The 17,154-nt window shown below is 39.2% G+C and overlaps 1 protein-coding gene across 1 annotated transcript in view; it reads left to right on the forward strand.

Annotated features, from left to right (window-relative positions):
• Positions 1–17,154, forward strand: part of LOC308372947 (hyaluronan-binding protein 2) — a gene marked incomplete at both ends in the record, with an annotated part of 78,708 nt that overhangs the window by 26,059 nt on the left and 35,495 nt on the right. The window contains 7 exons of the mRNA XM_080848309.1: positions 3,767–3,868; positions 5,140–5,250; positions 6,342–6,458; positions 11,195–11,305; positions 11,552–11,723; positions 15,151–15,239; positions 15,329–15,734. Of these exons, the coding sequence (XP_080704435.1) occupies positions 3,767–3,868; positions 5,140–5,250; positions 6,342–6,458; positions 11,195–11,305; positions 11,552–11,723; positions 15,151–15,239; positions 15,329–15,734 (1,108 nt within the window). The remainder of the gene's footprint in view (positions 1–3,766; positions 3,869–5,139; positions 5,251–6,341; positions 6,459–11,194; positions 11,306–11,551; positions 11,724–15,150; positions 15,240–15,328; positions 15,735–17,154) is intronic.

Consider the following 17,154-nt stretch of genomic DNA (forward strand, 5'->3'; position numbering starts at 1 on the left):
CTGAAAACCGTTTTGCTGATGAGAGAAGCTAAAAACTGGCCTTCCTTTGATCTATTTGATTTTCTGGAGCATCACATTTGTGGGTTCGATCATACTCTTAAAATGGCTAGAAAAAAAGAACTTCCGTGTGAAACTCGCCAGTCTATTCTTGTTCTAAGAGGGGAAGGCTATTCCATGCGAGAAATTGCAAAGAAACTCAAGATTTCTTGCAACGGTGTGTACAACTCCCTTTAGAGAAGAGCACAAACTGGCTCTAACAAGAGTACAAAAGAAGTGGGAGGCCCCGGTGCACAACTCAGCAAGAGGACAAGTACATTAGAGTCTCTAGTTTGAGAAATAGACGCCTCACAGGTCCTCAACTGGCAGCTTCTTTAAATGGAACACGCAAAACGCCAGTGTCAACATCTACAGTAAAGAGGCGTCTCCGGGATGCTGGCCTTCTAGGCAGACTGGCAAAGAAAAAGCCATATCTGAGACTGGCCAATAAAAAGAAAAGATTGGTATGGGCAAAAGAACACAGGCATTGGACAGAGGAAGATTGGAAAAGAGTGCTATGGACAGACGTATCGAAGTTTGAGGTGTTTGGATCACACAGAAGAACATTTGTGAGACGCATAACAGGTGAAAAGATGCTGGAGGAGTGCCTGACACCATCTGTCAAGCATGGTGGAGGTAATGTAATGGTCTGGGGCTGCTTTGGTGCTGGTAAAGTGGGAGATTTGTACCAAGTAAAGGGGACTTTAAATAAAGAGGGCTATCACTCCATTTTGCAACGCCATGCCATACCCTGTGGACAGCGCTTGATTGGAGCCAATTTCCTCCTACAACAGACAGACCCAAAGCGCACCTCCAAATTATGCAAAAACTATTTGGGGAAGAAACAGGCAGCTGGTTTGCTGACTGTAATGGAGTGGCCAGCGCAGTCACCAGACCTCAACTCTATTGAGCTTTTGTGGGAGCAGCTTGACCATATGGTACGGAAGAAGTGCCCATCAAGCCAATCGAACTTGTGGGAGGTGCTACAGGAAGCCTGGGGTGAAATTTCCACAGATTACCTCAACAAATTAACAGCTAGAATGCCAAAGGTCTGCAATGCTGTAATTGCTGCAAAAGTAGCATTCTTTGATGAAAGCAAAGTTTGAAGAACAAAATTATTTCTAACCTTGTCAATGTCTTGACTATATTTTCTATTCATTTTGCAACTCATTTGATAAATAAAAGTGTGAGTTTTCATGGAAAACACAAAATTGTCTGGCTGTCCCTAAACTTTTGAACGATAGTGTATATATATTATATATATTTTTTTTAAGTGTCTTTAGAATTGTTTAGTTAGGGACATTGGAAATGGAAGACCAATGTCAGAAAAGATCTCCGCCTGAAAATGTGTTCTTTTTGTTTTCAGCTGTGCTCCCCAGAATGAGGATTCTTAAATTGAACACACATTCTCTGCACCTGGATTTTCATACCGAAATGCCCCGCCCGCTATTTAAATCCGAGGATGTCTGTAGCGTTGATATGAACGTAATCACCAACAATTTCTCACAAATTCAGCCCTTCCCACTTAATGTCCCTTCTAAAGCAGCTTGCACACTGCCCCGACAAATGCCAACTTTCTCCAACAATCGCCAACAAACACAGTTGGGTCAGTGTGCGGCAGCAGTTGGTGTTTGTTGGTCATTGTCGGGTACTGTCGGAAGAGTTCAACATGTTCAGTGGGATCTGGTAAAGTTGCAGAATGTCTGCCCAATGTAAAGAGATTTCTGACAGCCCGTTACCTTGACAACTAGGCTCAACTCGCGTGCATAACATCCTCAAGCTCTCTTCAATGTCGTAATGTTGTTTATCGTCAGTTTGTTAAAAAAAACGATATCCTAAGTCTATTTATAGATTAAGGTTATGTATTAGCTTACCCAAACTAACGGTTTTGGAGACAGGTAGTTGTCTATTTTAACTTCAACGTCTAGTTTAACACTGCAACGTGTTGCTATATGTTAATATTAATGTGTACGATGACACGTTACATGAGTACGTTTGCGCTTATGTTAGTTATCGGCTACTCCCACTTCGTTCCAATTACTGCGTTGGTTTCGAAATATTAATATGCCTGCTTTAACATACCGTCATATTAAAAGTGTTGGCACCCTCTGAGGCTGCATGATAAATGTCTCTGTCTTCACCAAAAAAAGATCACAGTGGTATATTATTCATTTTCTAGTTATCACTGAGTAATGGGGTGTTTTCCAGACAAAGATATTTAGTAAAGCAGTATTTAATTGTGCAAAATTAAATCTAATGTGAAAAATAGGCTGTGCAAATATTTTGGCACCCTAATAATTGTAATGATTTGAATACCTGTAACTTCTCAATACTGAATAATTGCAGCATATGATTAGTCTGATTAGCTTGTTAAAGGTGCAATAAGGATCAATAGCTATTCGCTAAAGGGATGCTAGCAGCTAAAACTAACGAAATCTCTTGAAATGTGCTGACTTTGACATTATGACAAACTAGTTACTCAACGACTGTCCTGACACAGTCAAACATCAAGCAAGTGCAACACAAGACTAAGCAAGACGGCAAATAAGCTACTTACTAGATCGGCACACTGCAAAAATGCTTTTCTAACCTAGTGTTATTACTCTTATATTGAGATGAAAAAATCTAGTTGGTCTTGTTTCTAGCTAAATTGTACTTACCTAGTGCTCTTTGGTAAGGTTATTTTTGCCTATTTTACAAGCAAATTTGGCTGCCAGTGCGTTAAGCAAATTTGGCTTAAAACAAGCAAATTTGGCTGCCAGTGCGTTAAGCAAATTTGGCTTGTTAAGATTTCTTAAAATAAGTACTATTTGCTTGAAATAGGCAAAAATAACCTTACCAAAGAGCACTAGGTAAGTACAATTTAGCTAGAAACAAGACCAACTAGATTTTTTCATCTCAATATAAGAGTAATAACACTAGGTTAGAAAAGCATTTTTGCAGTGCAGAAGGCAAACACGTCAGGTCGGTGGGCTGCGGCAGGCGAAACTACAGAACGGAGTTATATGCCTATCGACCCTGCTATGCCAATGGCAACAACGCAATTCTCCATATTAAATGTCATTGTGGCGCCCCAATTTTTTTTAAGCTGTTATTTTAAGGTTAAACTGCTTATCCTAACCCTAATCCTGAAGCATAATGGTTGCATAATGCACCTTTAAGCTAAACAAGGATTTTTTTTCCCTTTTTATGTTGCACTGAAATTAAGTCATTTAGTGTGTTCTTGGTCACATCAATTTGATAGCTTGACCAAAGTGTTTAATTTCATTCAATTACAATTAGGCCAAATAAATATAAAGTTGTAAGTACAGTCTGAAGTCTGGACAGTCTATTTCTCTCAACGCCTCAATAGGTAGATCTTGCCTGTCACCAAGGCAGAGGTTGTGATCTTTGGCCAAAAAAGTTTGGTGACCACTGGTCTAAGATATGTGAAATAGTGTCTCAGATCAGTGAAATAGTGTGTAAGAGAAGTGGAATGGTGTCTAAGATCAGTAAAATAGTGTCTAAGAGAAGTGAAATGGTGTCAAAAATCAGTCAATTGGTGTCTAAGAGAAGTTAAATGGTGTCTAAGATCAGTGAAATTAGTGGGTTAATAGTTTTGGGTTTTAATTGAGTATGGTATGAAGGGAAACTTCCAGATTTACTTCAGTGGTTATTATTTCCCTAAATGCATTAGTATTAGTCATGCCAATACACCTACTCAAACTATACAGAACATTATATTTTCCAGACTTGGTTCGAGATTATGATGTTCCAGAAGACACAAAGGATGATGATGATGATGATGATGAACATGACAGTGGATGGTTGTTTGAGATGCAGGACCTAAGAGGTATAACAAAGGGTTGTGTATAAATTTCACACAATTCAGTTAATTTAACCATTGTGCTCTCTGTTGTTTACAACACGGTTTCACTGTTTAAACTGTACTTTCATTTCACTGGGACTATAGAATAGAAGTATAGAAGCTTTATATCTGTACCAACTAGGACTTCAAGCTTCTGTAGTAGAATATAATAGTCAAAACTTGTATTGAGATGATCTTCTTCTTTTTCTTAACCTTCTTTGTCATTTATTTGTATTACTTTCAGTTTGTCAGTCTTTACATACCTCTTTCTCCTGTTTCCTTTTGCATGCATTTATTTGCATTGAATGTTCTTCAATCTTTACTTTTCAATTTTAACTTTTTTTGCTTTGCATGCACAGGTATTTCGTTTAGGAAATTCAAATCTAGTTTCATATTATTTTGACTCTTCCAGGAACAATGACACAAGAACAGCTTTCCATAAAAATGTGTGGAAAAAACTTTGTTGTGTAGGTCTTTTTCATTGCAGAACGAGAATCTATTGTGACATCATTACTGTCAATGTGAAGGCTCCCTTTCTCGCTGTCCTTCTCAATATAAATGTGTGGTAACACTTTATATTAAGACACACATATTCACCATTAATTAGCTACTTACTAACATGTGTATTATTAACGAACTAGCTACTTATTACTCTTTGTAAACCACTAGTTAATACCTTATTCTGCATGACCTTATTCTACCCATAATAGAAAAACCCTGGTAACATTTTACAGTGTAATTCCATATGAGTAGACCATCTTAGATAAATATTATTAGGGGTGAATAACTGTTCTTGTGTTACTACCACCCCCACAAGCCCCATACTGACCCATGCGTATTTAGATCATAATTCATATGCAACAACTTACTTAATAGCTATTGATAAGGGCTAATTAGGAGCTTATACAGGGTACATACTTAGTTAACTGTCTATTATGGGTAGAATAAGGTCATGCAGAATAAGGCATTAATTAATGATTTACAATGAGTAATAAGTGGCTAGTTTGCTGCTAATACACATGTTAGTAAGAAGCTAATTAATGGTGAATATGTGTGTCTTAATATAAAGTGTTACCAAATGTATAACTAGAAAACTTCCATACTAAACTGAATATAACTGTATAACTAGACACCTTCCATACTAAACTCAATATAGTTGTATAACTAGACACCTTCCATACTAAACTCATTTATCTTCCTCTTCACCCTGTGTATTGTGTTCCCAAAACATGTTTCTTTGTTCATTCATTACTCAGGTCCTTGCAATCCCAACCCTTGCCTCCATGATGGTACCTGTGAAGAGAAAAGAGGGGATAAATTTAAATGCAGCTGCCCCAAGCCTTTTAAAGGGAGAAGATGTGAGAAAAGTAAGAAATCTTTTGCATCTCAAAAGAGCAGACCTGGGCATTGTACGGCCCGCCGGGTGATTCTGACCGGCCCGCGAAAGATTACATGATAATTAGAAAATACTTTTTTTTTTTTTTTTGCACAGTTATGAAAACATTAAATATTTAATAGGCCAGAGGTGCCCAACCCGTTGATCATGATCGAAATGTCGATCTATGAGACTTTCCCTGTCAATCTCAAAAAAAAAAAATCTTTTTCGAACTGTTTTCTTACGGACTTTGGAAGACCATAGTCAGTGAAAGCTGGACCAAAGTGTTTGATTTAATTCAATTACAACTAGGCCTAATACAAAGATAAGCTGTAAGTGCAGTTTGGAGTCTGGACGGTCTTTTTCTCTCAACGCCTCAATAGGTAGATCTTGCCTTCACCAAGGCAAAGGTTGGTGATTTTGGGCCTAAAAAGTTTGGGGACCACTGATATAGACATATAAAGTCAAAAAGGCAACAAAACTGGGACACTTTTCTTTACACAGTTACACAGTTCAGTGACTTGTTGTCTTGTTTATTTTGGCTACAAAGATGATGTGATGTCTTTAGAAAGCTAAGAAAATCCCTGTTTCAATAGTATATGAAACTCAAAATGCCCTTTGTTATTAATGTGACTGAAATGAGTCAAATGTTCCACATTTTGGAAACTCAATTTGAATAAATTATACTTTTGAAAGCTAACGTCACATTTGAATTGCCAAATAATAACATACACTCTTACCAGTGGTCAAAACAATGCCATTTACTGCTTTTTATATAGAAAAAGAATGTATATTATGCATAATTGAGTTCGGCATTTTGGCCCGGCCCTCCAAAATATTTTCAGTTGCTCATTTGGCCCCCTGGGAAAAATAATTGCCCACCCCTGCAATAGATAATATGAAGAGAAAATAAAATGTTATTGAGAAAAAATTATGTTTAACAAACAGTTTTTTTCCAATCAGATGTATGATACAATTAAAAACAAATGAATAAAACATGTTGCACAGACTTTAAATTTGATGTAATTGTTGATTGATTGATTGTATATTTTATTTATTGATTTAGCTTATTATTTTTTACAGGCAAAAAGGTTTGCAGGAGAAAGACCTGTGGACATGGAACATGTGTTTTGACATCAACTGCACCCTACTATGAATGCAAGTGCAAAGAACCATTCAAGCTCCCCAACTGTAAATTAAGTAAGTTCGACACCACACAAAAAAAGCCAACTGACAAGCCAAAATGCAATATTTCTATTAAATCTGACACATACATTGTACATGTACATTCACTTAATGTGCAACAGTATTATGCATTATTTTTACTCATAGCTGTCAAATAATACACTGAAGTGGTTATTGCTACTTTATCTCCAACAGTTAAAAACTAAGGATACATATGTGATTGTCATTACAATGTACATCTTCTTTCATAATGGCTTCCTGTTAAAATACGATGGTGAGATCCAGAAAACTAAACAAAATAGTTAAACTTAAACGTTTTATATAAACTTAGACTCTCTGTTCTCTGTTTCACAGGTAGACAATGCATGTGAACCAACATTTTTCCTTAGATTTATTTAGATTTGAAATTAGCAGAAACACAACGCAAATCATACTGCTTGTTTCAGGATTCCATTACTGTATTTTCCGGACTATAAGGTGCACTTAAAAGCCTTTAATTTTCTCAAAAAACGCTTTATATATGGATTAATTCTGGTTCTGCCTAGTGACCTCGAAGCGATTTTGTGTGGTACACAGCGCTCTGTCAAAATGTTTTAGTACGACTTAGCTACCATATTTTATATTAACCCTCGAACAGTACATTGCTTCCGACCACTGTTGCTCTCTTTGCTGGTGGCTCGGTGTTGGAAGTGCCTTCTCCAGCAAGCTTGAAATGACAACTAAAGTTATTTGCTATGGAGTAATGCTGGGAGCGTGGCTCTCTATCCATTAAATAGGGATGTATTTCACGTATGTGTAGAACATATTTAGAATGTCTGACCTAACGGCAGTGAAAAAGCCTAGACTGGAGGCAAACACTACCTCTGCCTCATTGAGGAGGGCGTGTGAGAGCATATCAGCATGCTAACGTTATTCTTATTAGCAGCGAGGCTAGCTAGCTACTATGTGTTGCAATGGATTTTTGGTCTTAGCGTTAGCAGCAACCTAACAATAATGGTCTAGAGCTTCAGTAAAGACCTACAATACTCTGCAACATTCGTGTAGCACATAAACAACTAACCGTCAATGTAGACATTTAAAAAGACATGTAGGTCACATAAAATATTTCCCACTAACAGGCTCCGAGACGCCATTGACATTAGTCAAACTAATAGGGTTTTGGTAGGGCATTGGTGGCAACATGTTTATGTCTATGGTATTCAGACACTTTTGTTCAAAGCGACTTACAAAACTGTACACACATTCAAAACTTTAATTATATAAAAATTGGAGGGCCTGTAACAAATGTATTAGCATCATTTTTTTTGCAGCGATGAGCCTTTTAATTAATTCTTGAAATTTCCAAAGCTGTCACTAGAACAACGAGGAAACTTTGGCTAGTCCATCACATAGAGTCTTGATTGTGATCTCTTGCTGTGGAGAGAAGGCATCTGAGGAATAACGTGCTCAAGAGGGGAAATACATCTGCATGATATAATTGAAATAGGTCTGTGCCAATCTATTGGATGTCTTGTTAGTGAGAGTAAGACCCTGTTTACACAGTGGGAAAACGCATATATTTTCATTCGGTTTGGCCTTTTTATTTACACGAAAACGGAGGTTTGATCACGGAAAACAATCATTTCTAAAAACTCCGGCCGAAGTGGAGATTACTGAAAACTCTGTTTTTGTGATTGCGTGTGCACTGGGTCAAACAGAGTTTTAGGTTCTCAAACGTCTAAGTATGCGACTAAAAATGCAGGTGGTGCTCATGTATATGTTAATATAAACGCAGGATTGCATTGTTTCAACCCTTTAACTGAATCTCTCAATCCTTTCGCAGTGTATTGGCTTCAACAATGGTATCCCCTGCACTTCGACCGGTGGACAACGAGTTTTCCATTCCATCTTGTCTACCTGTTGTAGTAGCCCAGATAAACGTAAAGGATCCACTTAAATAGGACTCATAGCCAATTTAATGGATTAGCCTACTTATGCAAACCGACAGGTTTGGCAAAGTAATGATGGCGCTTGGGGGCGTACATGCGGGTTCATGTAAACAGAAACCTTTTTGAAAACGGCCTTTTGTGTACGACGTTTTTTTTTTTAAACGGAGGGGCAGAAATATTTGTTTCTGTAAATACCCGGCTATGTGTAAATGTGGTCTAAGGGATTAAAATGTTACTCTTTCAGCTGTAGGGAACCAGTGAAGGGTATTTAGCAAAGGAGTTACATGTGTATTTCGCTGATGAAAGACCAAAGGCGCTGCCGCATTCTGGATCATCCACAACGGTCTCACAACACATGCAGGCAGGCCTGCTAGAATAGCATTGCAATAGTATAGTCTAGAAAAAACTGGGGTGTGGACAAAGAGTTGTACAGCACATTGAGCAAGAGAGGGTTTGATCTTTATAGTGTTATAAAGGATGAACCATCAAGACCTCGAGACAGAAGCCGCATGCTCACGGCATGTTCAGACAGGGCATATGAACAAGCGTAATTCGTCACGCTCTAATTGGGATTGAATGGGAGACGAAATTCCGGGTGTTTGCCTGTCATGAGGATAAATACGCCTCTACAGCCGATTTCCAAGTTGGCGAATCTTTAACTTTATGCAAATGAGAACAACCCGAGAGCCCCTCAGTTCGGTGTGTGTGTGATTTGGAAGCCTACGTTGTTCATAGGCGCGGGAGTAATCAAAAAAATCTAACCAAGATGAGTATGTTACTGGGAAATATTTTATGTGATTAAAGGTTTTTACAAGACTTTTTTTTACACGTACACATCGACTCGGTTTGTTGTTTATATGCTACACAAATGCTGTCAGGGCAAACAGAATATTGTAGGTCCTAACTGAAGCTCTCAACCATTATAGTTAGCTTGCTGCTCACACTTTAACTGAAAATCTATTAGAATACATAGTAGCTAGCTAGCTGCTAATAAGTTACATATAACTTTAGCATGCTGATATTAATTATATGGTGTTTTTCTGTAGAACATGAGTTGTTGTCAACACAAACCATTGATTGTTGTTTACATATTTGGAGCAAATAAACCACTTACTAGCTATGTAGCTCTTTAGCTTCCTAGCCGCCAGCGCCGAGCGCTGCACTGCAACTGAACTTGCCATTTGACAGCCAAGCATGATTTTTCTGACAACGCACCCGAGGCGGAATTTCACCTGACGAATAACGCCTGGTCATAAGCCATGTCTGAACATTCAGTCAGTGAATCTAAGTAAGTCATTGATCATAACGCCATTGTTTCTTGTAGCACTGCATTGACGATGGGCCAATATGGATGTAAATATTATGTGGGATAGACAGATTGACAGGGAATACCAGGAGTCTTCGAAGGAATGTTCTGAAAGTGACAGTTCTTCATTCAAACTGAGGTATCACTAAAGCATACTAAAGGAAGGGCAATGACAGCTGAGTTTCATCTGCATACATTTAATGGAGAACCAGTGGAAATGGCTGATCTCACCTGATGAAGTGGTGTAGATAGAAAATAGGATGCTCCCAGCACTGAGCCCTGAGGTACACCAGTGCAGAGTTGGTGAGGAAGATTTCATGATTCCCCATGTAAAAGGTATCTTGAGACACCTTTTCAAGAATCGTTGATAAAAAGGGAAGAATAAAGAAAGATCTATAATTCTTCACTTTAGATAGATTAAAAGTATTGTCAATGATTCTAAACCAATACGCTTTTAGCAAATTGCTCTTTACGGTCTTCCAGCTGTACTCTGGGGTACATAGTCCTGCTCTGCAAATTGGAAGCACAGGGGCTTGGACCAAGCCCTAAACTATTCCAACCAATCAAACTTCTACCTTTTTGGCTGTTGACTTCAAATATTAACAACTGTTGTGGCGGACAAAGTCCCACACCTTTTCTTTCAATCAGAAGACCGGAGACTGGATGCAGAAATCTGGAGTTTTATTGTAATCAATAAGCTTCAATAAGGAGATGGTCCATGGATTAGCTCGATCTCCTTGTATGAATGGTCTGCAGGCCATTTTAAGGCCTGTAAATTGTGGGGTGTGTTCTATCTGGCTGTTTGCCAAAATCAATCAGAATTAACTATTCCCTCTTCTCTAACTCCTCTGAGACCTCCTAGGTGTGTGTGTGTCGTGACAGGCTCCCCAGGGGTCCTGTCAGACTTTCTCCTTTCTTGGAATGTGCCTGTGTCGTAACTTTATTGCTCCCTCTAACATCAGTGAATCATTTCTATGGCTAAGTCACTGTTTTCCAAACTAGTCTGCCTTCCCTAAGTAAGACTTTCATACAGATGAGTTAATCCATTTTCATCTAAACATAAAATAGATTCCACATAATCTCTCGTGAACTGCATCTTCAGCAATGGAATAACCAGAGTGTTTTAATGCTGTAGAAAAGTTTTCTGAGCAAAGTGAAACATTTACTACGTGTGAGAGCAGGCAAAATGATGACAACATTTAGAGAGCATTGATAGCTCATCTTCATTAAGAGAATGAGTGAAACAAAAAAAAGTTTTATGCTTGAAAAATATCAGTAGTACAGATTCTTGAAAAAATACATAAGAACGGTAACGTAATAAATAAACTTTGTTACTTGCAACCTCAGGCTCTAACTATATTTCAATGTATTCCCTCCTCTTCATGCAATGACAAATTAAATGTACAGTTGATGTTTGTTGAGAATCTGGAAGGGTGTACACATCTGTGTTGTGTTAGATACTGCTTCAGTTATCTATTAACTGGCTGTTTCTTTTCTTCTTTGATGTCTTGTCAAAGATGCTGCATGTGACCCAAGTCCCTGTCTAAATGGTGGAGAATGCATAAAGGATGGGCGTGACTTTGACTGTGTCTGCCCTGACAACTTCAGTGGAAGACTCTGCCATGTTGGTAAATGCATTTCTACCCCTTACCAGGAAGGAAGGATATTTAAAATGATTCACAGTGCAGAGCAGCTGATGGGAGTACCAGATGTTCTCCATGTGCAGGCTGAGGGGGGTGTTTTAGATAAACCTGTTAATTTACCCAAGGTTAAGATTTAGGTGTAGCTGGTTTCTTTTGCCATTTGATATTCTACACAGTTTGGGGTGCTTCTCTTAGATGTTTAGCCTTAAAATGGATATTATTACGCAACAGGTCCAGATGACTGTTATGAAGGTGATGGAGAGTCCTACCGTGGGAATGTGTCTGAAACTGAAGATGGAGACTCGTGCCTCTACTGGAACTCTCATTTTCTCATTAAGAATGGGGTTAACCCTTTCAGTGCCTTTGAAGATGCAGATGGACTGGGTGCTCACAATTTCTGCAGGTCACAGATTTTCTTTGTTTTGTTTTTGTCAGACAGTCAAACTGCAGAACCAAGTATTTGCAAGATTAATAACTTTATTATGTAGGTCTTTTCCATTTTTGCTGTGTTTTTGTATGTGGCTAGTTTTTTTCCCTTAAATTCATGTTCCTGGTATATGGTTATGAGAAAGTATCAATTACTTCTCACTGTGTTGACTGGTGCTCCGGGTTGGAAATCCTGTGACTTGTTAGAATAGCTGAAACAACACATTGCCAAATGTAATGTGAAGTAGCTTTGGTTAACCAGCTGGCAAGCTTATATTAGTATCAGCTGTGTTGTTGAGATAAATAGTATAGGTCAAATATATAAGCTTGATACACACTAAGGGCCTGATTTACTAACATTGCGACCGCAGCTTAATCTGCAGTCGCACATTAACGCACAGTGTTTTTGCGCATTTTCCGTGGTATTTATCAAACCAAATCCGCGCTGGGCACTCTGTGCTTACTCCGCCCTTTAAAGGGCTTGATTTACTAACATTGCGATTTGCGACCGCAGCTTAATCTGCGCCTTTGCCAGGCGCACATTAACGCACAGTGTTTCCCCGCATTTTCCGTGATATTTATCAAACCAAATCCGCGTGGGCAATCATTATTTAGCGCACCGTTAAAAGACGGGAGAAATTGCCTGCAAGTTACTGCCAGCATGGAGATTCGAGGAAGAAAAAACTAAGGTTCAGCGAAGAGGAGATATATATATTGGTTCACGTTTGCTCAATCACTGAACCTGATTCAATGGGTTATATTGTTGTTCTGCCCGCCATCACCTACAGCGAGATGTTTAAAAGAATATGCTATATGTGGCATTAATGCATAAACTGTGTATTATATCAACATAGATATGTACATGGCGAGATTAATACGTTCTACAAGGGACATGGGTTCACTACAATATATCCCCACTGAAACAAATACATTTACCAAGTAGCCAGGCCTCTCCAAAATCACCGTTGCTCAATCATGAATAGATGGCACTATTCCGGAAGATAAAACTGTCATGGACCGACCACTACGACGTAAGTAATGGTCATGTTGGCATCACATATGACCTGGACATTCATTGAATATGTGTGCTTTCTGTTTCGGTAAACGTGTTGGTGGATTGAAGGTGGGACTGTTTGCATGTGGGTGCGATCAATGGCTCCAATTACGTTCAAAAAGTTTAATTTCAGCTATCATAGTGGGGAAATGTATATTGATGTGAGGGACCGCTCGGGATGTGGCAACTGAAATGTCAGTGGTGAAGAGGAACAAAACACGGTCCACAAGATGATACGTTTTGTATAAAAATAGGTATTTGGGTTTATTTGGTTCCGTACCAAACATACAAAAACAAACAAACATAAATCCGTACTTAAACAGTACTTGAAACTATCTTACTAGTCTAAATAACAAAGCAACAGTATTCCAACAGTATTCCATACAGTATTTCCACAAAGCATGTACTTCACCTTACAGCAATTAAGTACCTCTCCTCTCTCTCCCTCCAAAGGAATGAGGCAGGTTTAAATAAGGCTGCCCATTCAGCTAGATTAGACCAATAAGATCCTATTGGATCTAACCATGTTAATGGGGTAACTATCCCTGCAATAGTCATACAATGGTCATCATATATTACATTCATAAATACATAAATCCACCACAAAGTTCACCACTTTTGTCATAACTATACATTCACCCTATTTACACGATCTACACAGAACATCCATGATATTAACAGACATGCATAACAACCATCACATCAAACACCCCTCCAGGCAATTCCCGTCTCCCTCCCCAATGGAACGTGGAGAAATACCACCCATTAGCGGCGCGCGCTTCCGCAAACAAGCAGCAGTACGTGAGTGAATGTGAGTGTCTGTATGGATGTCTTAACCGGGAGTGTATGCTGAAACAGATAGTAAAGGTGATATGACATGATAATGTATGTAATGACAATAAACAGGTGAACAGTGACAATGGTGAGTTATGCTTTCAGTTCATATTGCGGTTATACCACGTTGCAAACAAACAATGGCGTTGCCAACAAACAATTGCGTTCAGAGCCGAACTCGCGGCAAACTCTCGCAGCCCATCATGCACACAGCTGCAAAGTATGTGTAGCTAGCTAGTCATTGCTATGCGTGTGAGTGTGTGTGTGTGTGCGTGAGCAATGTCTCTCACTCTCTCTCTCCCGCTCCTGCGGGGCAACGAGAGTAAAGTGTCTTTATCCCGTGTCTGCGGGGCAACGTTATATTTATCAATCCATGTTACGGCTGACGGTGGAAAAAGAAATTCACTCTTCCACAATTGACAAGTGCGCCGTAGCGATGCGTCAAGTACCTGGGTGAATATTTGGCTGAGTGAAGGCTGAAATATACCAACTGCAGATGCTATAACTGTTTGAAATTATCCGGAGGCCAATATTTGCAAATGTTGCCAGGAGTTTAACAACTGATGTGATCGCCGGGTGGAGGGTTCGATGTCGTCTCTGATCTGGTCCAGTAATTGAAGTAATGCGTGGCTGGTTAACCTGTACCGTCTTATGATTTGAGGTTTGCTTAACTGAAAAAGTGTTATACGAGTTGAAAAAAGTATTTCTGTGTGCTGTCTCTGTCTTCTTTCTTCCCCTTGCTCTTATAACTGCTGCCATATCAACGTTTTCAGACTCAATGGAAATGCGCTTCCTGTTTAAGACGTGCTTTTATGAGGCGGAGAATTAGCCCTCAAATCAGAGACGTGCGCTCGCCAGGCAGTTTTAGTAAATACATCATTAGGCGCGCTTACCTTCTCTCCTCCCATTAAATTGCGCTTAACGCCCACGTTACCACCCACGTTTCCGTGCCATCCCACCTGTTTGCATGTTCACACCCACAAAGCGTTAATATGCGTCTCTACTCAAATGCGCCCCCTTAGTAAATACTGTTTTATGTTTACGACCGCTATTTTACGCCTGAAATGGGCGCAATCCTGTTAGTAAATCAGGCCCTTAATGTCATACAATAATGCACTAAATAATACAATTAAAATAAGGAGAACAACACTTGTGTTACTACAAGGCTTCTCGAGGCATCTTTAATGAAATAAATCTGTTTTAAGGGTATGATATATTTGAAAATTTTTACAAAAAACAGATACACAAGTATCTAAAACTAAAGGATAGTAAAGCACAGAGTTTCAAAATATGTATGTGCATTATATGTTTATTATTTTCCTGTTTACAGCCTAGAGGTTTTACATATTTATAAATGTCTTCCATTTTGAAAACACAGATGAAAAAAACAAAAGACCTGAAATCCCATTACTTGTTTTTTCCAGCACTGTTGTAAATTCATATGTGCAATATTTGATCATTAAGTCCTTGGCTTTCGTAATTGTCTGGTGATTTCACAATATTTCCCTGAACTCAGAAACCCAGATGGTGATGTTAAACCTTGGTGCTTCATCAGAAGAAGGAACAGACTGAGATGGGAACACTGCGATGTGAGGAAATGTCAAGGTATTATTTCGAGTTTTTCAGAAAGTGCATATTGTATACCTATTTATCAGAGACATTGGTTGGTGTTTTACATTTTTCATCTTTTACAGATGATGTGAGTCCATCTCCCACTCAGCCCCAGCTCACCACAGAAGATCCAAAAACTTCCCCAGTGATTTTTCCTGCTCAGCCTACAACAATTAGGCCAACTATACTAGTAGCCCCCACAGCAGAAGCGGGGCCTACCTCTCCCCCAGTTTGGCCAACTATACTTGTAGCCACCACAGCAGAAGCGGGGACTACCTCTGGCCCAAGTGGGAGCTTTGCCACCTGTGGAAAGCCTCAACCACGGCGGATGTTGTATCGGATCTATGGTGGTATGAAGGCTGTCCCAGGCGCTCATCCATGGCAGGCTTCTCTACAGGTGCGCCTCAGAGGCTCAAACCAGGCTTTCAGGCATATTTGTGGAGCAGTTCTCATTCAGAGTTGCTGGGTGCTGACAGCTGCCCACTGCATGTAAGTGAAATCAAAAATACATATTATTTAGTCTGAATCAAAATTGAAATAATAATAATAATAATCAACTTAGAATCGATGTTCTGAGAAAGAAGGTCCGCTGTAGCATCTGAAGTCAGCAGATAGGGGTCTGTAAATCCCAACCCCAATTATTCAGTGCAAGAAATTCCAAACATCTTGGTATGGGGAGAATGTAAAATTAGTACAGAAAAAAACAAACAGATTTAACATTAATTACCAGGCCTCCTCTATCCACTCTATGTTTTCACAAATGTTCCCTATAGTGGGATGTAAATAAAATTAATATTGGTTGACAAAATCTAACCACATACAGTACCTTGCATAAGTATTCACCCCCTTGGATGTTTTACCCTTTTATGGCTTTTATAAATCAGTCATGGTCAATATAAGTTGGCTTTTTGGACAAAAAAAAAAATAACAAAATAGCTCTCTTTAATGTCAAAGTGAAAACAGATTTCTACACAGTTATGTAAATTAAATAAAAATATGTAATGAAAATAAGTGATTGCATAAGTATTCACCCCCTTTATATAGACTGACCTAATTCAACAGAGGTCCAGCCAATTGGTGCTAGAAGTCTCACAATTAGTGAAATGGGGATCAGTGTGCAGTGAATGTGTCTCAAGTGATTGTAGTATAACGATACCTGTGTCTGGAAGGTCCATTCACTGGTCAGTATTCAGTAATCAGTATTCCTGGCTACTGTTACACCATGAAGACCAAAGATCACCCTAAGAAACGCAGAGAAAAGGTTATTAAAAAGTATAGGTCAGGGGAAGGATAAAAAAAAGGTCTAAGGCACTTAACATTCCCTGAAATTATGTTCAATCCATCATCAAGAAATGGAAGGATTGTGGCACATGTGTAAATCTGCCTAGATCAGGCCGTCCTTACAAACTGAGTGACCGTGCAAGAAGGAGACTAGTAAGAAAGGCCACCAAAGAGGTGTACGTATCGCACAGTGTAATAACACACACACACACACACATACACATACACACAAAAACATTTTCAGTAAAGCGTGACGAATCGTTAGTGATGCACCTACTTTTTGGAGATGCGTTGGGAAACTGAAGACTGATGGTTTAGTTCCATCCCTGAGCCTGACAGTCTACCCTGTCCTGTCGAAATCCTCCGGCTGAAAGTGCTTACTACAGAGCACGGACCCGTCAGTGGCGGAAAAGTTTTCCCTTCTCAAAGCAACTTCCCACTGCCTCCTCTTCTGCTTGTCTCTGGGAAACCTTCAAAGCGTGAGAAAGATTAGCTAGCCCGTCAGTCAGAATCACAATACAGGTGAATCTAAATCTACAACATGTATGGTTGCGACAGAAAAACATAAATACTTCCATTTCGGCCGAGCGCCTAACAAAGGCTACAGGTGCACCTCGCAGGTGCTTGT

Source organism: Sprattus sprattus (genome assembly GCF_963457725.1).
Source record: "Sprattus sprattus genome assembly, chromosome: 12".
In the NCBI taxonomy this organism is placed as follows: domain Eukaryota; kingdom Metazoa; phylum Chordata; class Actinopteri; order Clupeiformes; family Clupeidae; genus Sprattus; species Sprattus sprattus.